Source organism: Bombus affinis, chromosome 5 (assembly GCF_024516045.1).
Source record: "Bombus affinis isolate iyBomAffi1 chromosome 5, iyBomAffi1.2, whole genome shotgun sequence".
NCBI classification, from domain to species: domain Eukaryota; kingdom Metazoa; phylum Arthropoda; class Insecta; order Hymenoptera; family Apidae; genus Bombus; species Bombus affinis.
In genome coordinates this window covers 2,050,749-2,067,895 of record NC_066348.1, presented here as the reverse complement: position 1 = coordinate 2,067,895, position 17,147 = coordinate 2,050,749, and the positions used below count along the sequence as shown (strand labels likewise).

The 17,147-nt window shown below is 42.5% G+C and overlaps 1 protein-coding gene across 6 annotated transcripts in view; it reads left to right on the top strand.

Annotated features, from left to right (window-relative positions):
• Positions 1 to 845: 845 nt before the first annotated feature.
• The window catches only part of LOC126916137 (hormone receptor 4), a 156,136-nt gene continuing 139,834 nt past the window's right edge, over positions 846 to 17,147 (top strand). For 2 of the 6 annotated variants that reach the window (XM_050721577.1, XM_050721571.1), the window contains exon 1: positions 5,296 to 8,824. In XM_050721577.1, the coding sequence (XP_050577534.1) occupies positions 8,798 to 8,824 (27 nt within the window). In that variant the 5' untranslated portion in view covers positions 5,296 to 8,797. Of the gene's footprint in view, positions 2,227 to 2,441; positions 3,976 to 5,295; positions 8,825 to 17,147 lie in introns of those variants that run through there. The other 4 variants (XM_050721574.1, XM_050721573.1, XM_050721572.1 and 1 more) reach the window with 4 other exon arrangements.

Below are 17,147 nucleotides of genomic sequence, written 5' to 3'. Positions count from 1 at the left end.
AAGCAGAGAGAAAGAGAATGCGAAGACAGGGGTGCATCGGCGTCGAGAATGAGATGGGGACAACGAGGCGAAGGAAGGAGAACGAGGAAGGACGAAAGCAACACAAGAGTAACGGAGCTTCTACCCCTTCGCCCCACTCGCGCGTCTCCCCACCAATACACTCATTCACCACAGGCGGGGTATAAAACGGTGTCCCCCACCATCGCATCTATTCTCCTTCCTTCTGCTTGTGCGCTGTCGCCCCTCTAACCCTTTTAAAATTCATCCCTCCGTGCCGTGAAAACGCGTCGGTGAAACGTCGTCGTTACGCTTCCAACTGACGTCGTTTTCTACATACGTCGACGTGCTGACTTGAATGTACGACGTACGATAACTGTGCAACGGTGGGGCAATCGGTAAGTGGAGGGGATTGAGTAGACAGGGTGGGGCAACGGTTGAATAGTGGGGGGACGCGAGTGTACGCCGAGTGGGGTGAAGAAGCACGGGTGGTGGGAAGTAAACGCAAGCAGAGGAGAGCTCGACGACGGCAAGGAGAGGTCATTGACCCTAGCGGCAGGCTGCCGGCTGCTAGAGAGCTACGTCGCTCGCGCGCTGCCCTGGCCTCTCCTCGTCTGTTCCGCGTTTGTTCGTAACCTCGTGTGTGCTGTGCGCGCGCGACAGAGAGAGAAAGAGACCCGTACACTTCTGCCGTCTCTCTCTGCGGTCTCCTCCGTCTCTATCTATTACACACGTGTCTCTCTGTTTCGCTCCCTTGATCCGTCGTTCACACTGGCATATTCTGTCTCTTTCTTTTTCCAACTTGTCTCTCTCGCCACTCCGACCCGTCGTGTCCCTATACCGTGTACCTTCTCTCGCCTCTGTTCGTCGCCGCGATTCCGGCAGGGCGCAAGCAACGCGAGAAACAGAGAGAGAGTGTGCGCGCGTTTCCCTACGACGACGTTGCGTTACGAGCGAGAGATCGCGCCGACTGCGCGAGGAGAGCGCGTGTTCCGCGTTACACATGGCCGCTCCATACCTACTCTCTCTACCTACTCTGTTTTCTTCTTTCGTGCGTGTACCCCCGGTGAACAGCAGAGAGCACACGGTCTGTCGCACGCTCCTCGCGTCGTGGCTCGCTTTCCGGTGCCGCGAGAGAACGACTTATCGCGCGTCGTACGCCGCACGTTTTCGGCACCCGCGTTTCGTCCGATCGGTTTTCGTCCCCCGTTTGCTCGCGAAGAATTCTCTCCCTCGTTAGTGCCATTCCACCCGTCCCTGTTATCGTCTCTCGCTTACTCGCTCCTTCTTCTTTCTTCTTCCCTCTTTGTCCCTCCGAGTCCTTGTTTCCATCTCCGTCATTCACTCGCCGCTTCTCTCTCCGCGTGTCTTTTTCCCCGGCTTTTCTGACCGCGCGCGTTCGTTCCCTTCTCCACGAGGGAGGAGAGACGTCTGTCGCGCTTCGAGGCTACACGCGTGCACGCGCGGAGAGTCGGCTTATCGCGGACGAGCGTACCCAACGCTTTCTACGGAGTTCTCTCTGCATCCTCCTATTGCGTGCTCGACTAGAGCAGCGCCTCGGCGACTGACGGCGACTGAAAATGGTGTGTCCACGTACGGGGACAATATTCGCGGTGTCGATATATTTTGGTGTCGGTGTCTCGTGTCTCGCGTCTTTCGTTTCGTCTCTGATGATCGTGTCTCGGAAGTAAATGATCGGCTAAAATCGTGAACGTGCATTTACCACGGGAACAGTCATTGTATCCCATACGTGAACATTGCTGGGTTAAGTCGACTTCCACCTCGTGACATTTCGATGTGACAGCCGGCAAGGATTACTCGATACTGAAGAAGAACAAACAGAAACAGAAGAAGAAGAAGAAGAAGAGGAAGGAGAAGGTGGTGGAGAAAGAAAAAGAACGGAAAGGAACAGAAAGAGTAGGAGGTGGAGAAGGAGGAAGAGAGCCGCGAGTGCGACGACCGAGCCACAATAGTGTGCGTCGTTTGTTGTTTCGTTGGCCAGTTTTCGGTTTGCAGTTTTCGTTTTCGTGAATCCACGCAATTTAAAGCGTGTCAGCTCGAGAGAGAAGCGGCAAATCGGAGCACGAGTTACAGGAAGGGATATACATGCGGTGAACCCTTCGAGTGGATACAATCACAGTAGAGAGTTATATATTAGCGCGAGTGTATGAGTATCGTCAGTGTAGTGCTAGTTTTTTTCTGCTACTTGTTTTCCTATAGTCCCTCGATGTAATAATACGCACGTATTCTTAAAAATAGTCTACTTCTCTGGCCGTCGTTGCGGAAGTCGCGGGTGGAGGGCCAGACCGAGAGGAACAGTGGAGAGGAACCCAGTGAATCACCTGTGGTGATATGCAGTAAACGGGAGAGGGGAAAACACGGAGAAACGATATATATTGATTATATATATATATATATATATATATATATATATATAATATACACATTCATTATACATATATATATATATATATATATGCATATATATATATGTGTGTGTTTGTGTGTTTGTGTGTGTGTGTGTGTGTATATGTATAAAGCCGATATAGAGAACACGCGAGGGACCTACGAGAAAATACATGCGTTTCGGATCGAGATGAAAGTAGAGAATAGACCGAAAGGAAAGATAAAGGAACAGGAAGAGAAATCTGTCACGTCGTGATCAGCCGGAGAGCGAGAGAGACTCCCGGATATATTCATCATGCATATACACGCATACACACGCATTACATATAAATAGATGCATATATACGTATGACGTTCGTCGCGATACGCATCCGTCGACGTGTTATTCAGTTCCGATTTTCATTTTCCTCGTCTCGTTCTTTTTTATTTGTTTCATTTTTCATTCCTCCATTCTTCTTCGTTGAATTCCGAATTTCTATTCGTCATTTGATATCGATCTCGATTCGTTTATCCCAGTGTCGATACATCGATCTCGCACCATCCAGTTTAGACTCAAAGTCTCCATAGTTAATCGGTAGATGAATACTCGATGATAAACGAAATTTCTCGCGAGATAGTCTATTGCTTCGTTGCTCATCGCGAATTTTTCGCGATATTTCATCCTCGATTCATCCCTTATTCAGAGCGTTACTCTCACTCTCTCTTTGTCTCTCTCTCGCAAGCGAGCAAGCGAACACGCTTCGGTCCACCACAACAACGCACGCTTCTTCGCCTCATCCGCTTCTTTCTAACAATAAGCCGATCTTTATTCCCTCATCAACGGTACACGTGTTTCATCCACTGCACGTGCGCGACCGTGCGCATTCGTTGTGTTGTTTCGAATAGCCTCTTATTCTTTCTCTCTTTCTTCGTTCTTTCTGCACACTTCTTCGCTTCTTTTGCCCGTGTTTCACCCTCTCTGCTCGAACAACCTACTCTCTATCGCTTCTTCTCCTCTCTTTCATTCTTGATCCAGTGACGTCGATTCGTCCCAGAAGATCATCGTTGCGAACCTCCTGTCTTGCCTTCGTCTCTCGTCGGCCTCGCAGTACCGGAATCTCCTGGGATCCCTACGAGATTTAAGTATCTCTAAGAACGATCGATTCCATGACGGCAGAAAGTTTTGGTTTAACCTTCGTTTAATTTTTGTTTCATGGTATTCGAGTTGCAAACGCCTACCGTTTCCTCTTTTACACGCTTTGGGAACACATGTGGTGCGTGTTCGCGCCTGAAACGCACGTTCGAAATTCATAAGTGACACATCGAAAGGAATCTCGTATTCGAGTTTCTAGCACCTTCGACCGAAAGAACCGGCAAAACACTCGTAACCGCCGTTGTTTTTCGATTCGTGCGCCAAACGCGATTTCTTTTTAGAAATCTGTCTGCCATCGCCAAACGAAACGCGAAATAGTCCATAACGTGGGATTGTCGTCTTTAAGACTGGATTGGCGAAGATCTATCGAAACGTGATTGATAACCAGATTGAGCACTTTTATCGGGTAACGCGTAAACGATCAACGGATTAGATGCTCGGTATGTAACTGGTTCTTACTGAATTTTCCTCTGGCTGATTGACGAATGTGCCTAACGACAGTTTTAGATAGCTGCCGGACGTCTGTTTAGCTGTCTGAAGCTGGCTATACCAAGTTGCTCAGATTCTTCGGGTTTCCTCAGTGGGGATTTATCGATTTTCACGACGAAAATAAAGTAGACTGTCTTTCGTAGTCGAACCGTGGTGAACCATTTCTTAAAATTTTGTAGAAAGATATTTGCAACTTTGAAATTATAGAATACATCACCTAAGCCGTGGTACCTAATCGACGAATTGTCTGATAATTGTTTCCTGACCATTTTTACGAAATCCGACAAATCTTATCGCCTTAGATCGTCGCGTGTTTCAGAATGAAATTCTTCTGATCTAAATCGATTCTCTTCTCTTTCATGACAATCGAATATCGACCAAAGGTTCGACTCGAGTGGCTCGATCCAGAAAAACCCGAAGAACTTCCAAACGTACCGCTGCCGCTAAATATAAGCCACGGCATTTCGTTATTTTAAGAAACATCATCGGGTCGTTCGGTGTATCAGGCAATTCTCTTCCCGTTTCAAAGGCGACGCGTTCGGGTGGAATCGCTGGATTAGAATAGCAGGTCGGACTAATAACTGTTTCTTCTTCTTCTTCTTCTTTCCTTTCTCTTGATCTTGTTTCCGCGCGTCGATTTTCGCGTTCACGAACTTTTTTGATTCTGTAACACTTCGCTAACGGTGCCGCATATGCACGCGAAAGGACGCAGTACGCGTGCGTAATATTCGACACGCGCGTCACGACGCAACGCAGCCCGTTTCTGACCGAGACGCGGTTATAAATAAAACGCGCGTCGTGACCGCGGCACCGCATTACGCTCGGGCCTCTTTCGCGTCGGTATAACAACGTGTCAATGAAAATAGAGACAGCCTGTCTACCTCCGTGTGGAAATCGAGCTCGTTGCACGAATACGTACACCCCTTTCACATCGACGTGCCGCGACGTCGAAAAACATGTTTAGCGCATAACAGTGTCTAGAGTTTTGGTTCATAGGGAAATAAAGGAAATTAAACGGGACATGTTGCTTCTAAGTTAATTGACTATTTGGCAACCAATTTAGCATTATTATTATATAATTGAAAGTACAGATGTTTGATAATAAAATTTTGATAATTTAAATTGATTTGATAAAAAGTAGAAATTATAGAGCTACTGAAACAAGTTAATGTTTTATTCTAGTTAATGATCAATTATATATGTCATTATGACTTTGATTATCTAGATTGGATTTGAAATTTGAATTGGTTAACATTTTCAATATTTAAACAAACTATCAGAAGGTAATCATTGGTTTGATAATTAATTAAATATTTTCTTTTGGTACTCTTATTATGATTCGCTGCAAACGTATTTTTAAACGTTCAAATTTTACTTGAAATTTTGACCCCATAATAATATAATAACATTACAATCAAAGTTTCAAAGGTCCACCAACGATCGGATATCGAACGTCAATTCTTTTCCTATTGACCAACGAAACATACGGTTTGTAATTGCGCTAATCAGATCGATCGCTCGGTAATCGCGTTAAGTGCGACATCGTAAGCGCTTTAATTATTGGAATTTCCTAGCGTGTGAATTTTGACTATGCAACATATCGTTAACCAGTTTGATCGCCTGTTTCAAGTTTTCCACACATATACCAAGTGACTTAAGAAGATAAAACTCGTCAATTTGTTTATATTATCTTTTAATCGTTTACACATTTTATCCTCTATTTGAATTGATCTCGTACTTGATACTTAAAAATCATCAGTTACACGATTTATTAATGCTTAAAATGGAAACTATGCAATATTTTAAAGTAGATAGATTTTATCAATGATTCATAGTATCCGATTCATAGTAATATTTGCGAGTTATATTAGGGAACAAAATTTTGAACGGTAAAACAGATCTCGTTTTACTCTTACCCATTTATATGCTTTGTTTATTCTCTGTTTCCTAAATTTTCCATAATTTCCTAGAATTTTGGGTTGACTTTTGTCTATATACAGTTACTCAAAGATTTCCAACAAATAGAACCAACGGACTCGAGTTTTGCAGTCAGATATATATACTTGCTCACCTAACGGCGATTAACCGAATTGATCTCGTTATCTAGCAATAATTCGAGGCTGTCGTGCACGGTTGGCGGTCTTGTCTCGCGCTACACCGACTGTACCCGATAACGAGTCAATTATCGATCGAACCTTATCGTAACCAAAGCTCGCTGATACTCGATGAGTATGCCGAAGAATGTATAGCTGCCGTTAATTTTCAGATTTCCAAGAAGATACAAATTCATCTATACGAGATTCTTTTACGAAATTTTATCATCTCAGAAAAGCTAATTTCTATTAACATTCTATCGTATCCTTTAAAGAATCATATTGCTTTTGATGATAGTCTTAAAAAAGAATCCGATAGATCGATAGGAAGGGGTATGTATCGTATAGAATTTCTTTTTCAAACCTCATTGGATTTCTCATAGGTCGTGCGTTCGCACAGATCTTCGCATATCCCGACTGCGACAAATTCGTTTAGTTAATTGACTGAAACGATCATCGCGATCGATCGCGACTGGTGTTCGCTTAGAAGAGGAGATCTCGCGCACCCCCTTTGCTCTTTCCGTGTCGTGGGACGTTGGTGCGGGACGTTGGTGCGGGACGTTGGTGCGGGACGTTGGTGCGGGACGTTGGTGCGGGACGTTGCCGCGGTTCGTTACCACCGCGAATATTAGGCCAGCTGTCTATGCTTTTATTATAAAACAGGCCCGTTGGCGAATGGTGCACGCGACTGAGCCACATGTAAATCGGAATTCCAAATTACAAGAGGGAAAGCATTGGAACGATGTCACCGGAAAGTTACTATCGAATAATTTCAGTTTTTATACTGTATAATTTATTTCTCCAACTATTCGCCAGAGATCATGTCAGTTTTAGAAGAGAAAGGAAATTTAGCATAAATTTTCGCAATCAAAGAGAATTTTATATAATAGTCTAATAAATTATTAGATACAATAAGCTGTACGCAAGGCAAATCGTACCCAGCAATAAACGTAAAAAACAAATAAAATTTCAAACGAAGGAAAATTTATTTCTGCAGCTTTTTTGTTTCTTAAAATGTCGATTGTGACCAACGAAACGCAAAGTATCGAGTAGATACCACTAGTCATCGTGACAGAGTAAACCGTTGAAAAGGCTCACGTTCGCGTCGCTTTCGCCGTCAAGGGACACGTGCCATGAGCCATTTTACTTCCCTGCAGCGAACGTAAACGAGGAAGAATCGTGCACGGTTTCAGCAGTTGCAGGATAAGTTCTTGGAACAAATAATCGGCAAACTCGTCGCGTAAACGTACGCACGAGAATAGTAGCTCGGTGGCCGAAGACGGCAGGCTTGATGTTGAACTGTGATGACCGCGAATCGCTGGCGGAAAGTACTCGAAAGCGTCGTGATTCTGTCGTGTGTTGGCGTGCCGGTGCACAAACCAGACTGACGGATAGCAGTAATCGAGGAAAGACGATCAAGAAGAAGAAACAGTTTCGCTAGACAGTTGTCCATTGTCTTGAGTTTTTATCTCGTGAGCTGCCTCGTCGCAAACAGCACGCACTTTCCAGCCGAATCATTAATCCACAGAGAGGGATGAAGCGCAAGCTGGAAGATAGTTAACGATCGTGCAATGATGTCGAGCGTTGATTCACAGCGCAGGATCGTTTGTTTCCTGTAGAAGTAGAACAATGGATCACGAGGATCGAACTCAAGTTCGTTGACGTGGTCGACCGATAGAAAGAATCCGGTAAATGGACCAACAGCCTGGCGGTCGACGCTAATAGAGAAGAGTGGACGATAACCAATATGTAACAGAGCGACGCTCCTGCAGAACCAGTCGAACGACTCGGTGGTATCGGAACCCCGCAGCCAGGTTCCAACAAGGTGTGAAGCACGTATCGTACACGTATACGTATATATCGAAAGTCAATCCGGGAGTTCGTTAGCGCGAAGTAAAGCGACTAGCTGGGCGGGGAATACCAACAGGAAGAGGTGAGCACACCCGGAGAGTGAGCGGTCTATGACGTTACCGGTGACTGTCTACGTCACGTTAACGGTAACGGTAATCCTCGTACACAACACGCACGCGACCTAGTCGCAACGCAGCAGCGCGGAATAAAGCAAGTGGAGAGTGGCTAGCGAGCGAGCGCCTCGAGCAATTTAAAAGTGAAACTGTGACGATCCACCGGCACTCCGGCGCGGCGTTTCTCCTTTCTCCTATTTGCTCCGTCCCTATTTCTCACTGCCTGCTTCATCTTCCGTTCCTTTCTCATCTTCCGTTTTTTGACTAACGCGCGACTATCTTTTTTTTCTCCGCTTCTCTCCTCTCTCTCTCTCTCTCTCTCTCTCTCTCTCTCTCTCCCCCTCTCTCACTTGTATTCCTCGTCGTGTCGCCGCCCGTTTCTGCGTTCCTCTTCTCTTCGTTTCTCGGCCCCCTTCCCGTCCGCCCCTGGTTGTCTCGTGATTGTGACACGGAAGGGAACGCGCGGCGCGCAGTGAAAGTGATCGACATTACGATTTTCCTGGCTAGCGAACCCCCTGGGCTTGGCTTACTCGACGACAGGTCCGATACTACAAGGCAGATAATCCGTGACGGAGAATGACACGCAGGTGCGACGAGTTGGGGAGTAGCTGAAGGCGGCCGCGATCGCGACCGGCCCGGTGTCGTCCACGCTCGTACTTCCGGAACACCGCACAGTTGGGGAAAAGAGGCTACGCTAACACCTGCCGCTCACGTTGATGGCCGATCATCGACGAGCCAAAAATGTAAGTTGCACCATGTACGCCATATGCCGTTAATATCGATTCTCGGCATCGATCCCTTCGATTTTTCAGAACTTTCTCGATCGATGAAGTAAAAATATCGGTACCCTGTTCTTTTCTTGGAAGAAGCTTTCAAAAGCAATCAGGCGTTTGTGGGATCGATCGTCGTTTTTTATTAACTCTCTGTAATGCCTTCCGAGTTGCAGGTTACTTACATACATAACTATATGTCTACGTTCTTTGAAACTTTTTATTTGTCTATTATTGTGTTATTTCGTATATTGTTAGGAATTGAGACAATTATTAATAGGAACAATTTACCAGTATCTATTGGTAACTTTATCAAATTTCGTTAGCAATACTAGTTATACTGTTACGTTACAAATTATATGATCATCTATTTTATCGATTATGTATGGATTAGATTATCTGGTAAATCATAGTCTAACAAAACCTGCGAACGCATAATTTCCAAGTATCCAGAATAAAACGCTTTAATATATTTGAAACTTAACAGGGGTTGATATGTGTAAAAATTCGTTCGTTCGATACCAACAATATCATTATCTGAGAAACGCGAAGAAAGAGTATTCGCGAGTCTAATGTACCGTTGCTAGTTACAGAATGGAACTTTACTCTTGCGGTAGAAAGGAAAGGAAACAGATAGAAACGACCTCTAAGCTTGCGGATCGAGTTTCACTGCTTCACTGTCTCTTACCGCGACTCGTTCTCATTTTCGCGTGCTCGAGAGCGTTTCCCTTCCTCCGTGAAAGAAAAGGAATCCGCGATTTACTCTACGTGAAGTCATTGTCTGCGCGCGAGTAGATTCCTCCGGCAATTTGTTCTCATCGACTACCGCTAGTTTCATTCACGGCATATTAAAATACACATTCTAGGATTTCTGATAAATATATCTACGAGTCAGCAGAGATAATTTTACACATTGGGAAGGTCTTAACATTCTTCTTAGGATCTTAACCTGTATCTTTTCAATTTTATACAGTTTACTCCGGTCCTTGATACATAATTTTATAACTTTAACGTGCGGATTGTGATCGCCTTAACGAATTAATTTAGTTCGGAGTAATAATTATAATTATTATTACTAATAATTATTATCAGTCAATAATAATTATTAGTAAGTATTCAAAAAATTAATAGCATTTATTCAAAAAATTGAATAATCATGTATTCGACTCGAAATAACTCTCAAGTGCTGCAATCTATAAATTTTGATATACACGCATCGGAATTTGAAAATGTAGGGCGACGAAGGAAAACGAAATTCCGCTTGTTCGAAATTCGGCTGATCCCCTCCGAAATCCGGTGCAACGAGTACAAAAGCGAATGGACTTGACCGGATTGGAAGATAAAATATATGCTTGGCCGAAATTCTTCAGTAAAACATCGCAGACATTCATCTGGTTACATTTCTATGCGACTCCCGTTTCGTCTTGAAAAGGGTGTCGCGCGCGAAATGGAACGAGAAGATGTCGCGAAGTGGAATGTTCATCAAGCGTTATTCATTTTCCAAGCAAAATGACACCTCTGCTTCTCAGACAGAGAGGATTTTCTTTTTGCAAGACTACACATTACATTCAAATGTTTTCATTTAACTTGACAGACGTTGCAAATTCCGTATCAAATTATGAAATTATTTTCATTTATTAGTTCCAACCGAATATCTGAAACTCAATGGACCATCCAGTGATTAGTGCTAACCACTTCCTTTTAAATTGCTCGAGAAATACTCCAGGTGTAAATGCTTTGGACTAGAATGATCACTTTCTTCTTCCAAAAGAGAGGTCTATGGGGAGAGAAATTCTGAAAAAAGGAAAAGAATTACGAGAAGAGAAATTCTGTGATAGAAAGAGAATGGTGAGAAGGGAAGGAAGGAGAGAAAGAAACGATGATATCAATAGGGAAAGAGAGATTGCGTATCGAGTGGAAACGTTCGTTGCACCGGAAGGGTGAGCGCTGGTTAATTTTGTATCGACAGAAACCTATGGTTTGTGCCCGCAGAAATGCCTATGCCTATGTAGGTTAATTCGCGCTCGATGGGAATCGACCTACGGAGGAATCGCGACATGGGTCAGGTTAACGAATGGGGTAGGTTAGGAACGTGCGAATCTCGGTGCACGTGGCGCGCCATATCCGTACCTGTCCCGCTTTTCTCTCTCCGTCTCTCTTTCTTTCGTTTTCTTTTCCCCATACACCTCACTCTTTTTCACCTTATACGCGAAAACGATCATTTATTCTATTAATAATACAAGGTATACTTTCATCCCATAATTGAAATATTTTTTTACTGATTGAATATATTTTATACATTAAATATTTTATACATTAACACTTAAAATTAATATGAAAATATACATACTTGTGAAATATAAATATGGCAAGCAAATAAAAAATCACGGGAATTTCGAAACATTTTTTTAACAATCTATAAATAAAGCACGTACGTACAGTTTTATGTATTTTATAGTTCTACATATATGTAAGATCAGCTACGATATTCCTGCTTTCTTTAGAAACTAAGAAATATAATTATTAATTTTCAAATGAAAAATACCTGTATATAACCGCATATCATGAGTCAGAAAAGGCGATCTCAAATTAATATTAATCTAAAATATTAACAATTCTAATTTATCTGGAAAAGATAGTTTTAATTCTTTAATAAATCCTCTGGTATTTTAATGCTGCCAAAATATACATTTTACATTTCATGATCATGATCAACGGTCAATGGTATCTCCCTTCTTTAGTTATTACACTTCACTTGCTATAGCAAACATTTATCTGTAAACCTGCGTTTAGCATAAAACAAATGTGTTTTTTCTTGTAGACAGATTGCAAACTTCTCCTTAATTTTTCTTCGAATATTTCTAATATAAAAATTCAAATTTTCGCGAGAAAAATGAAATACTTTCTCGACAATAATAGACGCATCGGTGAATTAAATTCTGTTGAGAGAATTGGTGACCATAAGAAATTCAAGTTTCTACTAAATAAGTCGATTAAAACATTTAAATTGTATATATGTATATAGTGTACATAATAACATTTAAATTGTTCCCAAGAAACATTCGTTTTCAGATATCCGTAAAATTATTCACGCTTGTCCATAAACGTATGTTAATAATTTTAATTACCGGGAAATACTAGAAATAGTTTGCGAACGCAATCGAATCGAACGGATAAAATTATTTCGATCGATGAAAAGGATTCCATCGCCTTTGAAATCCAGTTTAATTTTTATTGGATTCGCGTGTTCGTTATTTCCACCAGCGGAAAGATATTTCTTTTGCTCTGAAACTGTACGAAGAATAAAGAAAATATAAATTTTCGATATTTAAGCCATGTTCATTTTAAATAGTGCTAAAATAACGTTAAACTCACATTTTAAAACTAAATTCAAATTCTGAGTTATGCTGAAACTTCTAGTATCTGAATTAATTCCTTCATCTATTACCATTATTGCCAAAAAATATTTCGTTCATTTTATAATCCAGTTTAGTAGCATTTATAATAAAAACAAAAGTAAAGTTTAAGTAAATTTCAATTACAGTTAACCAGCTGCAGAGTATAACTCACAATTTACAGTCTCAAGATACTCTTTCAATTATTTTACTTAAATCCTAAGTCCCACGCTTTACATTCAATAAAAATGTTAAATTCCAAGAGCGCGAGTTTCAAAATCCACTACGTCGAACGATATAGCACGAACTCACTCGACAACTTACATCAAAAACCCATTTTACAATTTGAACGTCCCCAAACGTCTCCTATTTTATTCACCTTAAACTCAAGAAAACACTCGTGGCTACAAAATGCGCCACGATAGAGTTAACTTGTGGTTATGTTCATTCGCGATATTTTGTGATTGTAATGTTTACAGGCTATCAGTACGGACCGTTCTTGTCTTTGATATCGACTAATATTGGAAAGTGTTTCTCTACGTTTGTTCGTCGGTGAATGGTAACAGCAGGGACCATTTATCTCGTTTCCGGTCTCACCACGAGTATTTCAGTATACTAAACAGATGCATCCCGCATATCTTTATCATAATTGTCCTCCGTCAACCGACGATCGACAATGACCACGGGCCAGAATGTAAGAGTTTGAATGCTTAAAGATTCGCTGAATGCAAACGTCGAATTTGACGTGTCATGGGACATGTGAAGCTTGTACCAGAAGAAGAGTTAGACGACTTACAATTATGAAGTAGGGGTGGATAAAGATAGATAGATGGAATTAATTAACCTCGTAGGATCAGAATTTTGTTTCCTTGAATTGACTCGAACAACGTGTTTGAATTCGATTATTTTTAATTATCTTATAGGGACAACTGAAGGTACAGAGTACTATAAAAATCGTTTGTGTGGAGATCGGTGATTTTGTACGATACATTTCAAGATTACGTAATTTCACATCATGTTCGTGATATAAATACAAAGGTAAACGTGGTTGATAGCATAGTTACCTTGGTATTTTAACTAGAAGGTAAAGATATGTACTTGAATGTAAATTCTGAATAACTTCCGAAAAGGCAACTAAATCGTGATAAATCGCAACTAAAAAATTAATGACAAATTCTTACGACAGAGCTTTTTTTACGCCCGTTTCTCTTTGGATTCTCATCACAATAGCGACCTGAAAGCGACAGTCACGCGTATTTTTAATAAACGTGTTTTTCCCCACATTGTTTCATTGGGCTATCGATAGAAACTGTCAAATTTTTGGGCGTCATCGTATTTCATACACATACAACAGCTATAGCCAGTTTGTATACAACTTCCTTAGTTCGCGTTGTTCATTGTGACAACAATTAGTTCGGGCGGCTTGTGTTTTCATTCGTCGGCCAATGGAATAGATTTCTTTCGGTTGTTTCACTCGGAACTTCAGAACAGACATATCGCAACGATTATTCGGCCCCTTTTTTAGCGTTTCCGCTTCTTTCTTTCTTTTCATGCATGATTATTTGATAATATACCTGGTCGTACTCGTAATGATTCATACGCGCGACAGCGATATTTCCTTCGATAGTTGGTCGGCTACCCAACTTGATTTACAATCTCATTGTATTTGTCACGGACCACGGGTACATCTGTCTCGCTCGTGCATGCAAGGTGTTCCGGATGTGTTGGCTCATAGAGGCGTCTTCTACTCGTGTATTTCGTCAGAGAAAAATGGAATGAGACGAAGATGTAATCGAAAGGTTGTTCTTGCCATGCATGATGAGTTATTATGTGTCTACATAGGTTGACATCATTAATTCTCTAAGGTTTTATTAATCGTTTGTAACTTGTAAGTTACATTCCTATGCAACTATAATTTTTATATGTTACTTACTGACCACTATAGCCTCTTAATAAATTAATACAGCTCTATATCGATAAATAATCTGTTTGTAATTTATAGTAACTACTTATTACAGTAATCTATAGATTTCAAATTAAAATAAAGATCGTAATCTATCTTTCGTACAATATGTACTTGCAATATGTATCTATCTTTCTATTAAATTATATTAACAAATATATTATTCAACTATTAATGCGTTAAAGAATAAAAGATATTGACATACATAAGCAATTAACCGAAACGTTCGCATGGAACAGAATCTCGCAGTAACGATGATGCAACTAAAAATTGAAGCGAAAGATGTCGAAGTCGATCGATCGATGGAACGAATGAACGAATGATTGTTCAGCGGACGATTGTCGAGAATAGGACATCCATAGCCATAGTCACGACGCTTGCACGGCTATCGAAATAAGTAACGATACTTCGTGAGCTGTGCCCTATCCATCGAACACGAACCGACCGTCCGTCCGTCCCGCATTCCCCTTGTCGATCCATTGAGCGTACTATACTGTGCTAAACTGCCTTTGAAATTCCATCATCGAAAACAGCGAGCTCTCTGCTACGGTGAAATTGCCAGATTCCCTGTCATAAAACCGATACGTCTACCGGTCGTTCGTCAATGTGCGTCGAGGAGAACAGGCTCGAAACCAACACGTCTGGATTTCGTTTTCACGTCGACGCGAGGGATCGTTTTTCTAGGTCCGCGTGCGTGAGCCTGCAATGGAAAAAGACCGCCCTTCTGTCTCCTTCGCCCCCTGTGTCGCGGCACGGCATGCGGCATAGCCTCGCGTGGTGCACACCACGCCACACCACGCCACACCACGCCACACCACGCCACACCACGCCACGCCACGCCGCACCACGCCACGCCACTCCTCTCTTCCTCGTCGCGCAGTTACAAAACTCACGCATAATCGTAACTCGCGCATTTCCGCGGTTTTCAGGAGAGACCGGACAGCAGCAGCCGACTTGTGTACGCTGTATACATAATGGGCGGCTAGCACAAGAGATGGAAAGCTCCCGGAGAAGCTTGGAGAAAGAGACGCGGCAAAACGATGATCGAAGCAGATCGAGCGGGGTAGACGGCCACGTTGGAGACAGAGAAAGAGAAAACGCGGAGAACGATAGAGCGTTGAGATGTGCAGACGAGCCGTAGGGAATAGGGAGGGGACACAGAAAGAGAAGGACAAGGCGCAATGTGTACGGTCGCGGGGCGCTACTCATAGGATCGGTGTGTGTCGCGCTGGAGGCCGGCCGAGGTCGACGGCCTCTAGCTCGGCCGTTTCCGCCTCCGATCGGCCATCCTCGGCACTAGGTCAGTGATGGAGTCACTGGCCGCCCCGAGCGTCGAGGCAATGACACCGAGCACGCCGTTGCTGCCACCACTGCCACCAGTGCCACCGAACAACCCCCACTTTACCGCCTGGCGCTCTCCCACCTCGACCACGCGCTCGTTATCCCTTCCTGCTCTGGTGGACTATTCCTCGCCGAACACCCGCGGTCGACACGACCGCGCGAGTAGCGCCCCCGCACTGACAGTGTTCTTGCGACGCGCCTCTCGTCCTCTCTCTGATCAAGACCGCATATGTAATCGGCTTACTTGCACACGGCTACGCCATTGCCTTCGTGCCTCGACGAAAACAAACCCTCACACAGTATGCTACTACATAGCGGTTCGGCTCATCTTCCGATTTCCAAGGGAAATCACGATGACTCGTTTGCTACAGGAAAAGAATGACGGAACAGCATGGATTGTTGACAATGATGACGAACTTGTTATTTCGAGCTGCCAAGGGATGGCGAATAGTGTCATAGGATACGATACCGGGTGATTTTATGAACCGATGTAGGCTGTTACTTGGGTTGCTTTGTTGAATGTGGGTAAAGGTGGATAGATGGTATATCGAAAGGGATGGAGAAAGTTTGTTTTGAGTAATGGATGTTGGTAATGAGAGAAAATAGGTTTTAGGGGTCGGTTTTTGTGTCGCGACTTTCTGAATTAATTTTATAGAAGATAATTTCAAATTGCAAACTCTTTTTTAGCTCTTGATCAAGCGAAGTACATAGGTACGTTTCTTTATCTGTGTAATAAATATTTTGTAGGGAAGAAACGTACAAATTCTCACGATATCAACATATTTTATTTGTAGCATGAATATAATATTCCGCATTAACATCTATTCCAACTATCTTCTCTTAAAATGGTGAAAAATTCCCGTAAAAAATGGTATATCACGCAGGTTCGCGAAAGAAAGTTACTCGTCATCAAGTGATACGTTTCCTTCCCTCTGATCACCCTTTTAATGAAAGGCCGTTTATTTCGAACGGTATGCAGATTCGTCGGCTACAAGGTCACCATTATTGCTACAATTAATTTTAATCGGGTGAATGGATCGCTGCCGTCAGATAAAGCGCTGTAACAGGGAACATGTTAATATATACATATTACATTTCCCAATTCCTTTTGTTCTGTCATGATTTAATTCATAATTTTCGTTTAGGACGAAAAAACATGGCTATCGCGACAATTCAAAAAAAGCAGGTTTATCTTTTTTCTCTGACCTAAAATAAGTTAGTTCTTCTTTTTTCGAACCATTATCTCGCGTATAAATACTTCGTAGAACAATACGGACCTATGGATTTGACAGGATGTGAGTTCCAATTATACTCGTATTAATCGCACAATCTTTTGCCAATGCAAAACAAATTGTCTAATTAAAATTAGAGATTTGTAACGTTTCTTTTACCATAGAAGAATTCGTACTTGTTATCCTCATAGAGGTTGAACGCGTTTCATTTATTAAACGAATTCCTGATCGAACGATGAATCGTCCCGGAGGGGTTGTTCGTGGCCGAAAAGAATCGGTTCGCTGGTAATTAATTCAATTCGATACTAGGCAACCGTGTATACCGATGCTTCGGCATCGCGCGGCGTTGCGAAACTCGTGCAGAC